At 40.5% G+C, this 15,349-nt stretch overlaps 1 protein-coding gene across 1 annotated transcript in view; it reads right to left on the reverse strand.

Annotated features, from left to right (window-relative positions):
• Positions 1–14,721, reverse strand: part of LOC114081150 (fatty acid desaturase 2-like protein FADS2B) — a 30,113-nt gene extending 15,392 nt beyond the window's left edge. The window contains exons 1-4 of the mRNA XM_027922729.2: positions 14,401–14,721; positions 7,123–7,233; positions 3,984–4,181; positions 2,302–2,403 (exon numbers count right to left, since the gene is read on the reverse strand). Coding sequence (XP_027778530.1) covers positions 2,302–2,403; positions 3,984–4,181; positions 7,123–7,233; positions 14,401–14,721 — 732 coding nt within the window. The remainder of the gene's footprint in view (positions 1–2,301; positions 2,404–3,983; positions 4,182–7,122; positions 7,234–14,400) is intronic.
• Between the last annotated feature and the right edge of the window lie 628 nt (positions 14,722–15,349).

The raw sequence follows: 15,349 nt of genomic DNA on the forward strand, positions 1-15,349 counted from the left end.
GGGTGGGGCTGATGGGAAATATTCCAAATACCAGCACCAAATCAACTGCCAATTACCTCTGGGGCAGATGAGTCTCTGACTCAGCACCAGGGAAGGGAGAGGAAATGAAAGGGCTCATGGCTTCAATCTTATGAAGACATAAGAGAAAACTTCTGCTTTTATTCTGTTGTAATTATTTCTGAGTGAATTCAGAAACATATCTATCTAACAGTGGCAAAATAGTATACCTACAGAAATCTTCTGATTAAGTGAAACTTATCACATAAAATGACAATTTTTTTTCTGGACAGAAATATAAAACATGAATCTAAAAATCCAACTCTGTAATATGGATCAAAAATACAAATAATTTATTTACACATCACTCTGCTCAATGGGAAAGTCAATAGATAAGAAAGAGTAGGTAACTCCAAGTACCTTGCAGATCAAGATTGCTATGATTTATGGTTTACTTTCCTATCCTCTTAATACCATTACATTAAAATTTTTATTAATTATTCTGAGTCCTCATTTGGATTATGAAAAGATTGTTCCTAATATTAGTAACAAGTAAATATTACTAAGCATTTGCAGACACTATGATAGGCGTGACACAAGAGTATTGCATGTGATCTTAACAACATCTCTAACCATCAAATCTATCATCTATCCTCATTTCACAGTTGAAGAACTGAAGTTCAAATGCAGAACATAATCTTTCCAAGATGACCAATGAACTCACTAGCTGATTTCCCATGGAAGGCAGTTCTGTTGTTAGAGAAGATGTCAGTCTTGGCTGCAAGTTGGATTCAACAAAGAAGCTTTCAAAAATATAAATGATGTCCAGACCCCACCACAGATAAACTTAATCAGAACATCTATGATGGTGCCTAGGCATTGGTGTTTTTTTTTTTTTTTTTTTTAAAGAAGACCTCTTCTGGGTGCCTCTGAATAGCCAGGATTAAAAAGCACAGCAGTGGAACCTCTACTATTTAATATTGTGCCACAAATGTTCTCACATCCCAGGCTGTGGACGTTCACTTAAATAGTTAATTTTTTTGAAGATCCACCTCAACTGAAAATAAGGGTGCTACAAGCCCCACCTCGAGAGAATTACGTGAGACAACAGCCTGAAGGGGATGCTTCTGAACCTGATACCTGGCCGACTCACGTCTGATGTGCCTTCCCATCTGCCCTCCCTTATGATTTACTCTCCCAGTTCCTACTCCTGCTCCCTGTGAGCTGGCTCCAGAAGCTTCTTCACCCTCTTATTAGCTGGCCACTTCCAGGCTGCTCCAGGCTGGGGAACTAGACAGCCAGGTTTTTTATTAGCCTGTGTTAGGAAGGAACACAGGCTCAGAGTCAGTGCTTCTGGAATTTTCCTAAGAGGAACTGTCTTAAAATCACAAATTTGATTTAGTGAAAGATTCAGAGGCTTTTGCCTGTCTTTGGGGCCAGATTACATCGTCACCCAATCCTAGAAAGTTATAGAAAAGAGGAGATCTAGCTTAACTCCTACTATTACAGATGGAAACACCGAGGGCCAGAGAGGGAACAAGATTTAACCAAGGTCACATAATGAACAGCATCAGGGCTGGGGCTGAAGGCCACTCTTTCCAGTCTTTTTGCTTTGATATTTTCTTCTGCACTCACTTGTTCATTCATTCAAAAATGCTCATTGAAGGCTTACAGTGTGCCAGGAACTCAGGGAACCTGTTTCTTGGAGCCTACGTTGGGGGGATAGGACTGGTTGCCATCACCACTACTTGCTTTTTCCAGAAGCCTGGGTTCTGCATCCCTCCTCTGGAACAAGCTGTCTGACCTTTCCTGACTATTCTTTCTCTTCATTTTTATATGTCTCCTGTGTTATTTCCTTTATTTCTTAAGTGCCTTCCAGGGTGAATCAGGCCTGCTGAATTCCCCTAGTTCCCAGCAAAACAAAATTTCACTTCCTTTCTAAGAGTATTCCCATTTATGATTTTACAGCACATCTCTTCATTTTTAAAGACACAGACTTTCTTGTGGGTGGTGATTCCTTAAGGCAATGGCGTGCTGGGTTTTTAGATGAATAGCCTTTTAGGCTAATGAAAAATGTAAGAGCTTCTTAAATAAAAATCAGAATTTTCTTCCTGACATTTAAAAATCAAGTGTAGCACATATTTTATAACATTATATTTCAAATCAATGTGTATAATATACATTATTATTACATTTACACTCATTTAAGGGGCTTTGCTGACATGAGCACGGTCAAGCCTGGAAACTGTTGCTTTAGGAAATGATGCTCAAGGCTCCCCCAGCATCCTTCCTGACACCCTTTACCTTGAGATGACACATCACAAACTTGTGCATCAGGTGGTTCCACTTGGACTTCTTAAACATGGAAAGGTGTCCTATGTCATGCTGCAGAAATGAACTCTGAGCCTAGGAGAGACAGAGTTGTTAGAGAAGTTGGGAAGTCCAGAGGAATCTGAAGAGCCCACTCGTACCTTTGTGAGCCTGAGAATGGGTGGTGGGGGGCCCTTGTCTGACCTCCATTCAAGTGAGTTTCTGAGTCTCACACATCTCACATTCAACCCCCCATCCTTTTATGCAAATGGTTCTGTCAGCTTGGAAGGCTCTTGTTATCACAGTCAAAGTCTTCCAGTGAGGTGTGGAAAGACCATGGACTTTGCATCAGACAAACTTTTGTTCTTTATGACTCACCAGTTGTATGACTCTGGGCAAGTTACTCCAAAGCTCTCACCCTCAGTTACTTATCTGATACAAGGTGATAATAATACCTAACACAGGGAGCTGTTGTATAATTTACATAGTATTTAGGCTAAGCGCAAAACAGATATTTATTTCCTTTCTTGTTTCCAAAAGTTGCTTTCCAAATAATAAAGCAAATTGTCCTTTCAAAAAAAAATGGACAGAAAAATTTTGAAATCTATAAATACGTTACTGTTGATTCTCTACAAAACCTTCCCTGTTATTCCAATGAGAACTAAATGTCCCTTTCTGTTCCAACAGCGCATGCTTGTTCCTCCTGCTGGCATTCATTCCTCTCTGCCCTGCACTATGTTCAGCAGATGATTTATTACCCATTTTGGATGACACCTTTCTCGGGGACAGGAAGCCTGTGAATTTCTCTCCATATCCATACAGTCTTGTGCCCATAGGAGAAAATTCATCCCTTATTCAACAAGGATTTAACAAATGCCCAGCTATACATGATGCAGCTTGAGAGCATTATGTTAATAAGCCAAACTCAGAAGGTCAAGGATAATTTTTTTTCTCTCATATGTCGAAGCTAGAGAAGAAAAAAGAAAGGAAAGGGGAGGTGAATCTCATGAAAATCAAAGGAGATCAGTAGAATAGAGGACCAGGGGGTGAGTGGAGGGGAGATAGTGGAGATGTACAGGGGAGTGATATGGAAGAAATTATACTGTGACATTGTATGCTTGTACAAATACATAACAACAAATCCCACCATTATGGACAGCTATAATGCATGGATAGGTACACACACATGTGCCCTGCTGAGCATCAGTTGTTATTTACAAAGGAACTCAAGTTTTTATTGTTACTTAAAAAGATTTCTGCTCTTGAACAATTCATGGTCTCATGCAGTAATAAATGGTGGCAGATTAATAAATGAAAGACGTGATGAGTGTTATATGACCATAGACAGAACTTTAGTTGATAAAATTGGGGGAAAAGAACAGATGAACAGTAGCAATCGTCCTTAACCAAAGCTTTACTATATGCTGGATGCTGTGCTGGGTAGTTTTACACATTAGCTTGTTTAGTCCACCTTAGAATAATTCCAAATTTATTATTATCCTCATTTTACATATGTAGGAACTGGGGCCCAAAGTCATTTAGTAACTTGCAGACAAGTCTAACCTTGAGGAGGAACTTGCCTAGAAGTGTAGGCTGCTGCTGACACTAATCTAAAGAGGGAGGAAGAAATCCAACCTTTTCCAAGGCCACCATCTAGGCTCAGGACACCGGCTTACCTGAGACACTGTGAGAAGAAAGGAGATGAACAATGTGACAGTCCATCCATTGCCAAAATGACACAGTATCAGCCATGCCAGGACTTCCAAAATCAAGATCTGGATGAGGTGGAGAGAGAAGAACCACAGGTTGGCCCTGAACATGTTCGAAGCTTCCAACGTCCTGCGCAGTTCTTGGAAATCTTCCACCAGCTGGGACTGTGAAATAAATATTGAAGGGAGGAATTAATTCCTTCAGGGGAAAGGGAACACAGAGCACAAGTAATAATTGGTTCTATTAATTTAGTAATAAAATTACTTCATGAATAGAATTTTATATACAGGGATAAAATTAAATGCCCAGAAATTAAACAAAAGCCAGAGAACAGACAAATGAAATCTCTGAAAAAAAGGTGATGATTGCTATTTCTTTCTGGAGATAAGAATGAAGAGTGACATGTGAACTGTCCAATAGTTAAGGAGCTCAGTCAAAGTAATTATGTGGGGACAGGGATGGCGAAGGAGAGCGCATTGAGAGATGTGTATGCCTGGTAGCTGTTTGTGAAACACAGTATTATCTCAGGTGTGGACTGAAATCTGTTTTTGTTGTTTTGGGGATCTGGGCTGTCTATGTGAATCTGTATTACTGTAGCTACTTCTCTAACTATCTGTATTACTGTAGTTAAGTTTCCAAAATGCTTTCCCTGTCATTAATTATTTAATGTGCTCAAAGGACTCTTTCATAGAAGAGGTGAGCATAGAACAGTCTAGTTAGCTTAAATGAGCTCCAAGGGTAAATTCCCTGAGAGCCTCTCACTGGATACCCAACACAGGGTTACCTTTGGCACGGTGTGTCTGCTGGTTAACGTGGTCCTGTACAAGTGTACCATGCAGGTGCGTGTGTGTGCTGGTGTACAATACTAGCATTGGTTTGCAAGTTTGACACATGGTACACAGGAGGATGCAAGGGTTGGGAAGAACTATCATTTAGGTTATCGACTCCAGGGGGGTTGAAACTAGGACAGTTGAGAAAGTGAGGGTATGAGAAAAAATAGCACAGCTGTACAGATGTTAAAAAAAAAAAAGAAAGAAAGAAATTAGAAATGAGAAGGGCTGTGAAAGTAATTCTAGAAGTCAAAATTCTCATTTCAAAATGCACTGGTTTACAACATTTGAAGGGCATACTGCCTGCCAAAAGTCCGGGTAAGGTCATCTCCCAGGCCTCCACCAACCCGGGGATTCTGGCATCCGTAGATAATTGTAATAATTGTCTAATGGTAATCTGTCATCATCTCTGGGATAACTCTCAGCCTGGTCATATTTTCCACCCATTGATTGTACAGAATAGAGGGTTGTCAAAATCCAGAAGAGTGACTGGCTTGGAATCACCAGCAAGTCCATGACAGATGCTGGACTTTAGCCCACACCCAGTTTCACGCTCAGGCTCCAACTTCCTGTAGAGAGCCACATTGATGTACTCAAGGAAATTTATGGTGGCCCTTCGCCTACGGAGACTAACACTGCTTTAGATAATGGCTATCTTCTGGCTCTCAGAAACTGGTGGAGTTTTATTTTCCTTACATGTTTTTGTTTGGAATAATGATTTAATTTTGCATCATCTTTCCTTTTCAACCTAGGGCCACCCACCCCAAATGATGGGCACATACCTGGAAGCTTGCAAATCATTAACACCATCATTGAGCTTGAGACACTGAAAATATCTAAAATTTATTGAGCACTTACTATGTCCCAAACACGGTTCTAAGTTCTTTGAATGATATTACATCTTTCAATCATTTTCCTAATAACTCTTATGTGATTGGTGCTATGATTGGTGCTGTTTTACAGAGAGAGAGAGAGAGACATTGAACCACAGAGAGGGGTGGAAGATGAGTTCAGGCTGTCCACCCTCAGAGACCAATCTCCTAAAATGAGCCATGGCCTTACAGAGTGAACCTAAGTGTTAGTCTCAGATTTGTTCATAACCAGTCCTGCATTCTGAGATCAGTCCTGCTCCTTTGGCGGGGGGGGGGGGGGGGGGGGAGTCTGTCTCCTTGTTTCCTAAGGAGGGAATAAAATCCTTACTCCCTCTGTTTCACAGTAGTATTTGACTCTGGGCAAATAAAAAAAATTAAGAATTAAACAAATGAAGTTTTAGTCTTATAGAGACCTTGTCCCTTAGAAAACAGTATAGTGCAACTGGTATAGTCAAGTATTGAGGAAAGCATGGCATCCATCCTTGGGTATACTGAAGATATTTGGGGTCAGAGAATAGTGATTTAGAGTACCAGTTCTTTGGTGAAATAGCTGAGGAACTTTCAGGAAGAAATTTATTCTCCATGAATGCTAATTTCCCTGAATGTCAAAAGGGCAATAGTTTTAGTATATTTTTATATTTTCATTTAACAGCTATTTATGGAGTTTCTACTACATGTCTGATCCTGTGCAGATGAGTCTGAAGGACACAGGGATAAGTGATACAGACATTTTCTTTGCTCTCATGGAATTTAGTTTAGCAGGGGATGTAGTCACGGACACCAAACACATAATTGCAAACAGTCACTGGAAAAAAGGTGTAAGCTGCCTGGCCTGAGGTGGCGCTTAGAGACAGAATGAGTACGGAATGCAGGGCCAAAGTTCCATTTCTTGTCTTCACAGAGGTTTAAGAGCTCTGAGCTCTCAAGGGGATAAATCTTCTTTGAAATATGAAGAATCCACTAATCCATAATACTCCCCCCTTATCCATGGTTTCATTTTCTTTGGTCAAAAAAAATATTAAATAGAAAATCCCAGAAATAAACAATCCATCAGCTTTAAATTGTGCACTGTTCTGAAAAACATGACGATATCTCCACCTTCCTGCTGCATCCTGCTCAGAACAGGAATGCTCTATACACTTCCCTCCTGTTAGTCACTTAGTCGCCATCTTGGCTACCACATCTACTGTCATGCCCTTTCACGACTGGTATATAGGGTTCAATACTATCCAAAGTTTAAGCATCCACCAGGGGCCTTGGAATGTTTCCCCTGTAGATAGGGGGAACTACTGCACTCTATTGTGGGCTCACCCAGGCACAGCAATTGGTTTCTCATAGAAAACAGTAAATTGGCCTCTATGGCTTGTTTCCATCCTTCCATGTACTTGTATCCTGAGACTCACGTTTTTGTTTCTCTCCTGGTTGGGCTCTCCTGGAGCAAGCTCTCCAATAAGCAACGGCTTCAGGTACAGCTTCACAATGTCAAGCTCCAGGTGCATGGCCCTGAAGGCATCCTGTAAATCAGAGAGGCCAGTTAGAAGCTCAAAAGACACATGTTTATTCATAGATCAGCCCTCCTCCTCACCCAACCTAGAAATGAGCATAGAATCCATTACAGAACATTCACTTTTAAGTCCAGGTTGATGGTGCAAATTGATGGATCCAAATTACACTTGAGAACCTTCTGAAAAGGCATAGTGCTGGAGACCCCACTATTCTATGCATCGTTTTTCTAGGCATGACCAGTATAACCAGGCTCTCCAGAAGCACTGATGGCAACACTGTTTATTTTACTGAACATCAGAAGAAGCAGTTGTTTGGGTTTATTGTCCATGATGGAACTTTCAAGTCCAGCATCAGGTTTCTGGTGATAGTTGTTTACACTATCTGAAGCATGTAGCAGCCAAGGTAGTGGCATAGCTGCCAAGGTCAGCTAATGCTACCATATCTCCTGTTGAGGGTTCCTTTGTGGTTCTTGTCTGGGGCCCAGAAGAATTAGGCTCCTTGAATTAGTTATTTTCAGAGAAGGGCTGAATTTAGTTTAAAATCATGGGAAAACATTCCTTGAGCTCTGGGTTATCTACACTCTTGGTTAAATGCTTGACACTGGAAGACTCCAATCACTCTATTTAAAATGTTGTTGTTAAGTAGCAACCATATGACTTTGAGAAGCAGTGGATCTCTATAGCCTATTTAAGCAAGGGATACTTTTTCCTCTCAAGGATTTGTTCAGTCTTTTTTTTTTTTTTTTAAGGATTCCACAGAAGGGAGATGCTGAACTTTTGTTCTTATGGCTTTGGGATAGGAATGACTAAAAATGAAGAAATATAATCAAAGTTATAACCTGAATGAGTGGAAGCCATGTAAGTACTCTGTGTGGCCTTGCACAGCACTGACTTAGAATGTGGGCTTCCTGCACCTAAAATATGGCCTTGACACTTAATAGCTGTGTAACTACGGACAATTCTGCTGACTTGGTTTTTTATTCTTTTCCCTAAATGGGGGTGATGATAGTCCCTCAATTCCCCAAAGCTCTGCACTGCCCAATTAAGCTTCTGCACATTTCTTATTACCCTCTTAGGAAATGATGGGTTATTTTATCTCAAAGATGGTTTTAAATTTTCACATTCTAGATCCTAAAGCTTAGTTCCCCCTAACCAGGAAAAGAGTGATTCAGTGGTTAAGAAAGTGATTGATGTATCTCATGGTGATCCATACTGAAAAAAAAATCATGTTCTTCTTGCTGCTTCAGAATAAGTTTAGAACAGAAAACATCCTGATGGGTTAAGGTCAAAGTACAGAAGAGTGAAATCTATTGCAATTTCATCTTCCAGTGTGCAGATAATATTTTTTTCTGATCCCCATTAAGGCTCATAGGTCAATGTTTCGACAATAGTTACTGAGGAGTCACAGTTTTCCAGAACATTAAAGCAACAGTCTGCTACCGTGGAGCTTTTTGTACATAAATAAGACAATGCAAAAAGGAGTTTAGGTAGTCTTAGAATATTCAATAATTTTCTAACAGAATCCAGATGCTGAGTAAGTTGTGAAATCTCTTCTTGAAAGTCCGCAAGAACAGGTTCAGTTACCAACATTCTTGGGCGAGTATGTTCTTGTTGAAGGAACGAGGGGGAGTAAAGGAAAGGAAAGGGGGATTGTGCCAGTGTTTGCAGAGTGTATCCTGTATACAAGGGGCTCTGAAGGCTTCTCATTGCTGTAGCCTTACTTCTGTGAGGTTCCTCCCATTGCTTCTGTTACACAGAGAGGCTAAATCTCAGAGGGGAGAAACGTCTTGCTCCCAAAAGCCAGCCAATAGCAGCGTCAGGATTTGAATTCAGGGCCATGCGACTGTGAAGCCATGAAGCCATAAAGATCCATGCCTGTCTTGATATGTATAATTCTTTCTCCGAAGGGCACGATGCTAGATTGTTTTGAGGTGATACTAAAATCAATTTAGATCTGCTGGGAAGATGGTAATGGTGTTCCTCTACTGCAGGTTTCAGTCCCATAAAGTGCATTGCCTATGGCTCCAGGCTGCCTCCCTATTCTTGCCTTCCTCTATACCTTCCATGTGCCATCTTCTCTACTGGAGCCTTCTCATTCAACAGCATTCTATGCTCTTCCATAGGATCGAAGATTTACACATACGATTCCCTTTTCCTTGACTTCCATTTTGCATTTTCCCTACAGTTAAGTCTCCTCCGCATCCTTCAAGACCCATATGAAGTCAATCAGGAAAGTCATTCATGATCACTGTGGGCGTCATGACGCTGTTCCTGAAGGTATTCCAACTACATTGGAAATGAAACTGTGCACCTGCCTCTTCTTTAGTGATTTGTGAGTTTTTGAAACTGAGAATATGTACTGTTACTGATCAATATGTACCTAATAGCCTCACTGTGCCTGGGATGTGGCATGTGATGAATGCATGTCCGATGGACAGGGGAAAAGGGTGAGTGAGTGAATAGATAGAGACAGCAGTTCTAGAATGAGGAATCGGGATGAATCAAGTATTGCACTCCAAGGCTGCAGGTCTCTCTCTCACCTCAGTATTGCTATTTTCTGACACTTCTGTAAGTCTTGGTTTCATCTGTTCGCCTTTGACTCCCTTCTCAGTCATTCATTTTCACTCATGTTGCCCATAAACTTTTTAGTTTAGATCATCTTGAAAGTGATTATTTCTAAAATAGTACCAACATGGGAAAGATGTGATATATTATTTGCTTTTACAAATGCCTTGGAAAGAATGTTAAATTTTTGCTATTATTTGGCGGCGGAGGGAGTGATGTACTTTACTACATCATCCCTTGTCAAAGAGGACAGTAGGAGAAGTTCACCCTACCTTTCAATCTGTGCATTCTTCTGGAATTCCTATTCTGGAGGCCACCAGTAGGTTTCCAAACCACATACCCATAGGTGGATCAAGACTCTGTTACTTATTCACAAAATATTATAAGTCAGGTCTCCTAAATATCCTTCCCACCTAACCCTCCTCTCCACTCCTGTTGTCAATGCTTTTTCTGGGCCTTGAACATGTTCCCTGGGCTCCCTCCTGGTCTTCCTTCCTTTTGACTGGCCCTTTTTACTTCATCCTCTAATAGCCAGGTTGATCTTATGGAGACAGCATCTTCTCATGGCCCATTTCCATCCATTAGAATTTGGACTTCCTTTTCTCTCTCTCCTCTTACCTCTGTGTATAACTACAAGATGATTCAAATGAGAATCAGATTATAACATTTGGACTGCCCAGGAAAGTTGAAATCACAGATTCTCACTTTCCATTTACTAACAGCTTAGAAGTGATGTCTGATTTATTGTTCTGACAAGCATGAGCAGGGAAGCTGTGCCCAAGCACCACTGTTGGTAGTGGAAGGAGGTGCTAAGCAGTGAGGGGAACAGACAAATGCCTTAGGTTGGCGGTCAAGGTTCTTTGTCTCCCTCCTTCTGTCTCTTTCTTCCCTACCTCTTCTCTAGCTTCATCTTCTCTCCATCTTCTCCTCTTCTCATCATCACATAAGGATAGTTCACTGACATTAACTGAGCACATACTTTTGGCTAAAATTGTGCTAAGGAAAGGAAGTGGCTAGTGTGGCATGCCCCTGCTGTTTGGATGCTTGCTCACGACATGAGTTATGTCTGCACGCCTCCCCTGGGCTCACCTTTACTTCCCTTATGCCTCAGCCTCGTTTCCATGGGCTCCGCTCATACCAAACCCCATGGAATTCTCTCCCTTGGAATTGCACGCAACTCTACGTTTTTCAACTTAAGAGTCACCCAGATTATTGAAACAGACTTTTTCCTTATATTTTTTAAGCTTTAGTCATCCTTTCCTTGTTGAGTTCATCTTTGACTCCCACAAGAAAGAACTGGAGTTTCTCAGTGTCCCTTCTAGAGTGCGATGTCCAGAGATGAGGAGTGGGATGACCAGAATTCAGGATAATAAACCTGCTCTCTTTGTTCCAAACCAGCTGCCTCCACACCCATTACAAGACTGCTTTTACGTTTTTCATGGAGGTTGGTGTGTACTGTTGTCTTATATACAATTTATGGCTGCCCCATTATTCATATGTAGGTCTTTCATCAAAATGCTTTGTAATCTTCATTTTACGGATTGCAAAATAGCTCACCATGTTGCAGTTATATGTAATACTTATAATAAATTCTCCTTGTTGGACTTAGAGAAGGTTTCTGGATATTCCTGGGTAGGCTTATATAAGTGAAAAGAACTGGGCCTAAACTCTAGTGCTTTGGCAATGATTTAAAAATCATACAACTGGAATCAGATAACTCATGTGCAATAATTGGAGCTTATGTGCAATTTTGTTTCATAGACTTTTTTTTGGCAACATTCCTTGGAGAATATTAGAATCCCTCTTGGAAGAATGAAGTAATAATTAAATAAAGGAATTTTCATTTATTGAGTATTTAATCTGAGAACCCTAAGAAGCACTTTATTTTATTTCCACTGACTTTAAAATAAATAAGATAGGGCTGCAGATACAGCTTAGTTGGAAGAGTGCATGCTTCACATGCACAAGGCCCTGGGTTCAATCCCCAGCACCACAGAAAATAAATAAACAAATGAACAAACTAAGATAAAGGTATTATCATTCCCATTTTCTAATTAAAGAAACCAAATCTCCAAAGTCTTAAGCAACCTCCTTAATGATCCATGGAACAGACCACTTGGGTATCATTATCCAAGGAAATCTCCTGTATAAATAAGAGAAAGGTACCCCATCTGGGGAAGTGCAGCCATAGGTCCAAGACTGGCACACACTGGGCCCCACTTGTCAGCCAAGGCACAACCTACAGACACCTCATATGTAACAGAGTGAACTTCTGACCACAGGTACCTCTGACTTGCTGCTTCTCCATCATATACCTTTCTGTTTCCAAATCAATTCAAACACAACATAATCAGCAGACCAAGTTGATAGCAAACAAACATAATAATTCCATTTTAGAATATAGATGCTGAGTATTATAACAATATAACCATAGCTATGGTTTACTCAACTTTTACCTAATGTCTTATATTATGCTACACACTGAACACACATTCATTTACTATAACCACATAGAGAGCGCCATTCTTACTTTGCAGACCATGAAACTGAGGCTCAGTAACTTTCCCAGGTTCACATAACTAATTCCAGTTTCCCTCCGAATAGCCAGTGAGTGCTGAAATTGTCGGGACTCTGCTGGCATCGTTAACTATTCTGGAGCCATTTTCCCTTGGAAAATCTTTTCTCTGAACATTTTTAGATTTATTTTCCTAAAGACTAAGGTACATGGCCAACTGACCATATGATTTTCTTCCTTGGCATATTTAAATCCTAATGGGCTATAAGATTTGTCCCTAAGGTTCTGGTGGTTACTATTATGTTAATCAATTCTTCTTCTTTGGCTAGAGTTGGATGCAGAGGCATCATGATTTGCTGACTCCAAGGGAATAAAGATCATTAGTAAATTATAAATGCATCATGGGCTGCGTCAAACTCAGTGAAGCTATTCATTATTTAAACATGGTTGGAAACCCATGTCCTTACCAACACATCCTTTGAGTTAATTCTGTGACTTGTGTTAGCAAACCTTCGTCCATATTTTCTCTGAATTGTGGGCAGTGGGGATGGGCTATAAAAGGGTATGTGGCCTTTGTTTCAATACTTATTTGTTTATCTTTCTCCTGTTATTCTCACTTTTTTTTCCCATCTCACTTTTTTCAATTCTCTACTCTAGATTTCTACACAGTGTGTATCTTCCCAGTGGACATGATACTCCCTTTCTTTGTCACAAGCTTATACTCATTTTCTTAAGGAGAAGTTTGAACCTTGTTTAAAAAGTCATCAGATCTGACCAGAGTAGAATGGCAAGATAAGTTCAGAAAGACATTCATTTGACTGTAGATATTTGACTATTAGAACAAGACCTGAACAGAGCAGAGATGAGAAATTGGAGAAAAATTGAGATTTGAAGAAAATAGAGGTTGGTAGTATAAAAATGGAGATCTTCTATATTTTACAAAGTTGTCAGGTAGCACATATCATGTACAGACTAGTGCTTAGCAAAATGATATCTCCAGTTGTGTGTTTTGAAACCAGTTGGAGAAGTTATATGCTAATTAGTGACATCAGCAGGTGTAATAAAATAAAAAATCCCAGGTTTAAATTTCTGTTCTGTCATATGAGTTTTCTGACCTGGAATTAGTGGTTTTCCCCTCTAATCTTCTGTTTCTTCATCTGTACAATGGTGGAAAATAAGATTCTCAGTTGAGAGAAAACAACCTTATAGAATATTTTAAAAGGATTCTTAAATGCACTTAAGAGTTTGGAAGACCTCCTTATCAATAAAGGGAAAATTTGTTTTTTAAAGAACCAAGTGTACGAGACTTTGTGTTTAAGCTTATCTCATTCCAAAATTTGGCACTATCAGTTGCTGGCTGTGCAACACATTTTTACCTCTTTGAACATCAACTTTCCCATCTGTAACATGGGAATAATATTCACCTTCCTTATGGGGAGGTTTAAGTGAGTTGGTGCATTTTAATGCATCCATAAAGTAGTTTGCATCATTTTTGTCATAGTAAATGAGTTCCTGGATGCAGTAGAGCTTTGCAAAACCTAGAAATCCAGGTAACGTTTTGATGCTCACTAAATTAACTGCTTTCTTTCTTTTAGACACTCCAATTATAGGAGTCTTAGAAGTATTTACTTAGGTGAAGATATTTTTTTTCTAGATTTCACTCATTTATTTGTAACTTCTTATAAGATAGTGATTCCACTTCAAAACAAAGCAACAAACAAACAACAACAACAACAAAAACCAACCAAATAGCAACAAAAAAAAAATAAATAAAACACAACCCTAAGGACAAAACGAAATCCAGAATAAACAAGTACAGTATCCAGTATGTACATATGAGTTCATCCCAAACTGGAAGCAGATGACAGGTAGACCTTGATTCCTAATTTGCTTCCAATTTCTTGTCAGAGAGGAATCCTGAAAAATTGGTTTGGGAGGAGATGATCGGTGGCAGAGCCTGAACACGTAATTGAATGCTTTTAGGAAGAGAGCCAAGATCTCAATCACCCAGCAGCTTGGAGGCAGAGACAGGGAGAGAGTGAAAGAGGGAGAGAAGGAGAGAGGGAGAGAGGCTTTGGAGTCTTGGAGTTTCTTACCGTGGCGTCTTCCCCAGCATAGTGGTTGAGGACCCGGTGCCCACCAGGATGCCTTTTGGCCCAGTCAGTAACATTATAAACTTTTCGATGGATTACCAGCCACTGGTCGTTCTCCTGATTGTGCCTCTGGATCTCTTGCCAGGTGTACCTGTTGAGACTTTCCCTGAGCCCATTGCTCTTGCCGTTCGCTTCCTGCTTTCCACAGCCATCCGTTTTCCCATTGGCTATTGGTTTCCCATTGGCCTGGTGCATCCCGTCTAGGTGCACTCGACACCTTCCTGCCAGGCTCCCTTTGTCCTCAAGCTTTTCTTCAACCTTCATGGCCATTAGATCCTTGGGATTATCTGGGTGTACTCCTAAACCCTCCAATCCTCTGCTTGAACCACAAAATGACTGCTTTTCTTCCCTTTCATTCCATTGAGGTATGATGCCTACTCGGAAAACTTCACAGCCTAGTTGCCCCTTCACAAATCTGGTGGTGCGCCCCTTCCCAGCCGGTCCTTACTCTTGTCTGTTTGGAATCTTTTCTGCTCTGAGGGAGGCTAGGCTACCTTTCTCTCTTCACATTTCTCCCTGCTGGCTGGCCTCTGAGCAGCATCCTCATTCATCCTTAAATGTCCCTGGGCAAAGAGCCTTAGCCAATGGCAGACGGGCAGAATGTTGAGTCCCGCCCCAGGAGGTGGGGCTAAACTCTAAGCAGTGATTCTCCTGCACTGTATCCGGGTGGGTTGGATTTTCCTGCTCTCTGACGTGCCTGTGGATGCAGACATTTATTTAGGTTTGTTAACTCGACATGTGGGCAAAAGCTTTCAAAATCTCCAGGGTGACACAATGTTTGGTGGACTTGGGAAATGTTCTTTTGACAGCTGTCATTTCAACTAAGGACTTTTAAATAATAGTGTAAAACTTTTTAAAAAGGTTTTATTTTATAATATATACATATTTAAAA

The sequence above is a fragment of the Marmota flaviventris genome, chromosome 9, assembly GCF_047511675.1.
Source record: "Marmota flaviventris isolate mMarFla1 chromosome 9, mMarFla1.hap1, whole genome shotgun sequence".
Lineage (NCBI taxonomy): Eukaryota > Metazoa > Chordata > Mammalia > Rodentia > Sciuridae > Marmota > Marmota flaviventris.